General features: G+C 33.3%; 1 protein-coding gene and 1 pseudogene across 1 annotated transcript; both read right to left on the reverse strand.

The window, feature by feature from the left end:
• Positions 1 to 215: 215 nt before the first annotated feature.
• On the reverse strand, positions 216 to 2,167 carry LOC149261303 (uncharacterized). The gene is made up of 3 exons (XM_089381538.1): positions 2,036 to 2,167; positions 1,759 to 1,950; positions 216 to 1,614 (listed from the first exon to the last, which is right to left on the reverse strand). The coding sequence occupies exons 1-3, from the start codon at positions 2,061 to 2,063 to the stop codon at positions 1,496 to 1,498; spliced, it is 339 nt and encodes a 112-aa protein (XP_089237664.1). The 5' UTR covers positions 2,064 to 2,167; the 3' UTR covers positions 216 to 1,495.
• Positions 704 to 1,434, reverse strand: LOC149261304 (rust resistance kinase Lr10 pseudogene; annotated as a pseudogene).
• Positions 2,168 to 6,984: the final 4,817 nt, after the last annotated feature.

The raw sequence follows: 6,984 nt of genomic DNA on the forward strand, positions 1-6,984 counted from the left end.
AAATAACAGCAAAAGCTTCCAAAAGCATTAGATTCAATAAGAAAAAAAATACTTGTAAAAATATTTTACCCATTGCAGGCTAACTTCATATTAGATTAAATAACTGCAAAGTATGGCAAAGATCATTTGAGAAGGGAAAACATAGAATCCTGTTTTAAAAAATTACCCATTGCAGGATTCGGTGGACATAGCGAAAACTATAAGGAAATCTCATAGCTGGAAAATTATTAAAAAAGCCATTCATTCCTTTAATCTTTCAAAATAACATATTTTATTGTGATACTTCATGGGTATCATCCTTGGACTTCCTATGCCATCTGAGTTTTTAGAATGCATCGGAATGTGACCATGAGAAGCTTGGGTAAGATAGCGCTGCACCACTGTATTAAATTTCTATGGTCACTCCCAATTATATTTGTTGAACTTAAACACTCAACGGGAGAGACGTGGTTGAGTAAGGCAGAGATGTAGGTTCAATTGATGAAGATTCTTCATTGGTGGACCAGAGAGGTATTTCAGGTGCAGCCGAGGAGGAAGAATTGAAGGGCATGGGAGGATTGGCTACGTCGTCAGCATTTCCTTCTAACATTTGAACAACCCTGCCCATGGAAGGCCGATCTCTGGGGTGGTATTGGATACACCACACCCCAATTTTTGTAAGCTTTTTCCTCATCTTCTGCTTCCAATTCTCCTCCTCTCAATCTCATTCCCAACTCCTCAGTCTCAAGCAGTTTGAAAGCCCACTCAGGAAAGTATAACTGACTGGAACGGCTGACCTTAAAATTGACGTTTTTCTGCCCCCAACCATTTCCAGCAAAAGCATTCCGAAACTATAGACATCTGATTTATCAGTAACGGGACCCAGATCGCCGCAACACAACTCCGGCACAACATATTCCGGAGTCCCTCTGGCGGCCGTCATAGAGATATGGTCATCTCCCTTCCTGCAAAGTTTTGCGAGCCCGAAATCAGAAACTTTTGGTGTGAAGTCGGCGTCCAACAATATATTGTGAGGTTTGATGTCGAAATGTATGATGCGCTTGTCGCAATCATGGTATAAATATGCAATTCCTCGAGCCGCACCCAAAGCAATTGAGTACAACTGTCCCCATCTTAAGAGTTGCCCTTGTCCTTGCAACTTTTCTTTAGCGGCGAATATAAATCTGTCGAGGGATATAGCAAGGCACTAGTAAAGCTTTCAAAACAATACCCCAAAAGACGAACCAAATTAACATGATGAACATATCCAATGGTGGCCACCTCATTCATGAATTGGACCTCGCTGTGCCTATGCCTGTCCAGAAGCTTAACAGCTATTGGAGTGCCGTTCTGAAGTTTTCCTTTATACACCACACCATAACCTCCTTCTCCCAACTTTTCTGCAAAAAATTTTGTGATCTTCTTGAGGTTTGAGGGTGAATATCTGGTTGGCATTTCATCAGCATATTCCCTTAGGAATAACTCCACCGCAGAAGTAGAGCTAGTAGCAGGATATTTAATTCTCCTCCACAAGGCGCGACAGCGGAAGAAGAGTATTATGCATAAGACTAGGAATAAGAGGATAGCCAACAGCACCATTCCAGTATTCCCTCCTCGACCCACGAAAGGAAGAATCTATTTAAAATAATACATAAATTTAGATTTTAAGAATATTTCAGAATCTTAATTTTAAAATCAAAATAATTAACATAAAATTTCCAAAGATAATTCATCCAATTTACAAATTGACTTAAGTTCAAGAAAACACACCATATCTACCTATATATTTGGGCAATTGCCGGTCGTGCTGCAAATAGCATACGCTGTGGAATAAGCAGATTGGTATCAGTGTAATTAATACAATTTCAAAGTGACGTTCGACAGGAGATAGCATAGTTTGAACGAGAAGCTTACAGATGACCAAAATAAGTCCTCCCACGGTGCAAATTCCTGCCAAGATGCAAATTGCAACTGCGGTGGAATGAAGAGATTAATGTCAAAACAACATCAAAATTCACAGTCATGCTATATAGGAGCTACTGAAATATAATTTTACCCTTTGCCAGGAATGGAAGCTTCGCCATGCTGTAATCTGCAACTCCCGAGGGAACGAAGGGATTGGTATCAATGAGATGTTCGCCCAACCCAGAAGAGAATCATGGAAACAAAATATCGTTAAACGTTATATCGTCCCCGACCAAAGCGAACAATAATTGTTTTTCATAGGCAAAGAATAAGTTAAAAAAGACATGTTTTATCTATATATATATATTAGGATAAGTAAAAGTATATTTTTTTTAATATTGAAATTATAATTTTATTTTTTTCAAATTTCTTTAAAAAAATACAACATCATTAAATTTCATATCCATATAAAATAATAAAAATTTCATTTTTTTAATTATATTAATTTACAATTATTTCCACAATAATAATAAAAATTCCACCCTCTATTTACCATTTGCTTAATAGTATGATTACAATTGAATTTGTGATATATATCGGTTAAAAAATATTTATACTAAATAATTTTTTTAATTTAATTTTAGTATTTTTTGTTTTATTAATATTCAGTCATATTTATATTACAGTTGAAATCCTTCTAAATTTTTAATATTATAATTTTATCTCATCAAATATAATTCTCCGTTCAATTAAAAACCTCATATTATTTTCATTTAGTTTTAATAGTTTATAAAATAGATAAATTATAATTTATTGGGATGCAAATTCATGCAAGCAGGTAGGCATGAATAACCAATATTTGCAAGTATGTATAAATGTCCACAACCATGTTGAAAACTTCCCCTGAATTCAAGATTAAATTAATAAAATGAAGGATTGCATTCTGATTTCGTTATGTATTGTGTAGTCAACGGAGAACAATAATTAAATTATATGAATGTAATGGTTACATGATAATACTTATACTACAACTTGTTAATCAATCAAATTAAATTAATCCAAGCGTTACGTAGGCTACAGTGTATTGACTTGTTAAATTCATAAATCTATTTGCATGAAATATAAAATATAGTATTTTGAAAGCATGTTATCAAGATATGAAAATCCACAACGCAGTGAGGAATTCGCTCAACTCAATAACTAGATAAAATTAGGGTTACGTTTTGAATGACCCGTGATCATATCTCATCAAATATAAATCGAAATAAACTTTGATTACCCTCACAATATGACTTTTGTGTTCATATGTAATGATTTCGTTATATGTTTAAGAAATAAAACGTATGCATGATTATATTATTATGCGTTTAAATTGTTATTTATCATTAGTGGGTGTCTCATATTAATATAAATTTATTTTAAATCTAGATGATTATTATTGGTTTTTTTATTATACGTTTAATTTTATGTTTATCATTAATTGGTATTTTATATTAATATAAATTTGTTTTAAATATAAAGGATTATTATTAATTTTTTCCCAAGTTAGATGTTTTTTTAGTAATTGCCCAATAGATTTACAAATATATTTGGCTTTCTATCACCATAATTTGTTAATAAATCTAGATCACTCGCTAAAGTCAAAACTTTTCCCCAAAATATTACATACTATAAATAATATATGAGATAATAGTTTAATATACAAATATTTTTGAGCATAACAAGTTAATCTATAGTGCTCCATACATGGTCAAAATGGATTTAGTTTCTTATAACTGAAAAGTAAGCTAAAGGTAAATGGATAGTAGTGAAATGCCAAACTAGTGGCCATCAAAGAAAATCAATAGGACATAGAGACATTTTTAGGGTCTGTTGGAATATTTGGTTGGACCTTTGCCACGAGCTAGAATAACTTCAATCATGGCAATATGATGCCCTATATCTTTGTGTTTTTCCTACAAATCAACCAGTGCTGGAAGAATTCATGTTTGGCTCCATTCGTCTATAGGAGGACTTTTCCTAATAAGGCTTTGAAATGCCAAAATAATTTGATAGTGTAGAGGTATTAATTCTTTCTACCGTTAGTATGGCAGGTGTCTGGGACCTAGTTGGTGAAAGAAGCCAACATCTCAACATCCATAAATTCATATTTATCTACAATGACTTCAGTCACTTCTTGTTAGATTTCCTCTTGTATATCTGCAAGGGTATCGAGGTGGAAGAGTTTGGTAGCGAAGTGGGCTCGAGTGCGAGCACAGGAGCTCCCTTCACCACAAGAGGTCACACCATGCCTATTGCATGCATGCTAATGTGGCATGGTGGGATGAGAGGTTGATTTATTCCCAAGAGAAGGGTGGTTGGAAGATGCAAAGAAGGATCAATTGAAAGAACAAAGGCCATAAGATGAGGGAGTAGGAGAGCAACTAAAACCCAAACACAACAGAGATGGGAGCACCAATAAAGGGAGAAAACCATATATAATATGGATGGGGAGCACTAGCAGGCTAGTTGATAAGTTTGTTTAAAAATGAAACTAAGCCTTGCTAGTCGGTGTGACATGAAATAGGAAGAGGTGAAGAGGAACCATCAAAATTCTATCCTTCCACGAGGAGAGAATAACCCATAAAGACTTGCAAATAAAGAGGTATCAGGGCCTTTAGTATATACCCACAAAAGTAGATATCTACTAGTCAAGGAATAAGGGGATGACTATTGGTACGAAATATGGGAAAGAGAGGAGGTCATTTAGATTTGATAGGAAAACCAACGAGAAGGCATTTCTATCCAAATATCTTCCGTAGTTAAAGCTTTTCCTAGTTAGTTGATAAGAAAGAACCTAAGACAAAATGGTTACTAAAAAGGCTTGAAATGAGGAAATGAATATTGATTCATCTTCAAGTTGCTCAAATGTGATATTTTGGGTCTCATGGTTAATGTCATCTCTCTAATATTACTACCAAGTCTTTCTTTCCTTCTAAGCTAGAGAAACCTAACCTCAGCAAAGTGGGGGAGTTAGATCTCTACACTTAACTTCTTTCTCATGCATGTTTCACCAAAAATGGTAGAAGGAAAAGGATTTTATATGAAAAGGGGTGGTGGTTTATTCATGCTATTTATGTCGTTCTTATTTTGATAGCTATTTAGGAGAATGTATCATAGTTCCCTTCCACTTCATGGGGTGAATGTGAGGGAGGATTTTCAAATAATCTGTCACTTCAAGGCTTTTGTAGCAATTGTCAAGTCTTCTTGGTTTTCATTTCTAAATAAGGAGATAGGACAGGTCACATTAGAAAAATGTTTTTGTTTAATTTAACATTATATTATAAACTTGTCATGATCATTAGGTATTTATGTGATAATTTCCTTCCATATCTCACTCAATTTGTGTGCAAAAAAATCCCTTTTTGGCATGATTTAAACATGATGAGAGTTGTGTTCATGATTGTCATGCATATTGACCTACCTATATGTCCTCAAATAATATTTCTAACTTAGGTAGGTTAGATAGGCATGATAGGCTTCATTTTGTTGACTCTTTATCTATCTCCTACCTATAGGTCTTTTAGTTAGGGAAATGAGTTATGGTTTTCATTTAAACAACCATGTTTTAGGGGTCATGACGGATCCTCTCGACTTCCTATCATTTGTTTTCGGTTAGTTTCTCATCCTAATTGATGTTTGTGCTTAACAAGTACATGGAATCTTCTTTTAAGAACCCCAAATAAGCATAACACCCATGACATAGTCCTTGATTATGCTTCTTGCTATTGCGATGTTCTCTATATATGAATAAGAATTCAATAGCCATGTATCCTAGCTACTACATTATCTCCCTAAATAATTTTAATGTTAGGCATTGCATGCCACAGAATAGAATTAAGTTGGATCCCCAATTTTTTTTTCTTTATAGGAGATGAGGCATGCACACATGCTTCTTTAGTTGTTTATGTAATCCTTGGGACTAGAAAACCTTCCTCTATGTTGGTCATGGGTAGAGAAGGTGATTCACATGCCTAGAAAATTGCACTCTTTCTGTCTACTGAAGAATTTCTTTAAGTGTGAAGAAATATTGTCATGTGTTCATGCACTATTTCAACTAGCCCATATGATAAGTGGAGGTTAGGCCGATGGTGATGTTGTTTGCATAGTGAATGTACTTCACTTCACCTTTAAGATTTATCTTTTCCAACTTTCTTCTCCATCTCTTGGTCTAGCATATGTAATATACATTTTTAATAGGCTTTGATAAATAAACAATGTTGAGAAATCATACTATTTAAATAATACTTCAAGTTTTTCATTTAGATTTTTTGTTTTTTTTTTTGGAAATCCACCGTAGCAATGAAAAGAGGAAAATTTGTTTTAAGTAATATATTTTTATTTTTCCTTGAGTTCCAATAGGTTTAAGATAATAAATTGTTCTTATATATTTGGATCTACAATTGTCTAGGTTTACCAAGATATTTATTCATAAGTGGTCCTAACATTTAAGTTGGTGGCATACTTTCCAATTATAAATCTATTTCCTATTTTAGTTCAATAATAACCACAAAAATCACCATACTAGCACTTTGAGGACCTAGAAATGAAAGAGCTCAAGCAATAGTACAATAAATCACCAAAATTGAAATGATTTTCATAGTTATTCATTGTATTATTAAACTCAAAAATAAAACTATAATACTTCTTTAAATGACTTCCATTTTTCTTTCTCTTAAATTCCATTTACCAATACTCATAAAATAATAAATTTATGCTATGTATCTACATCTTCTTTAGTCCAAATTTACTTAGCCATTTATTCATCAACAGACCCAATATCTCTATTATAACTCCATAATAACCACAAAAATTAGAAATCTAGCTCACTTTAAAAAAACCTAAAAAAAATAAACTAAACCAATACAACAATAAATTAACAAAATTTATATTTTTTTAAAGTTGATTACTTACTCTTGGATTAAATAACAACCACAATTACCAATGTGGTTGATATACGCCGATAGTATATGAAGTATATATACAACCACATTTACCAACGTGGTTGATATACGCCGATAGTATATGAAGTATATATACAACCACATTTACCAACGTGGT

The sequence above is a fragment of the Pinus tabuliformis genome, chromosome 6, assembly GCF_031772625.1.
Source record: "Pinus tabuliformis cultivar Carrire ecotype Pingquan chromosome 6, CPIR1, whole genome shotgun sequence".
Classification (NCBI taxonomy): domain Eukaryota; kingdom Viridiplantae; phylum Streptophyta; class Pinopsida; order Pinales; family Pinaceae; genus Pinus; species Pinus tabuliformis.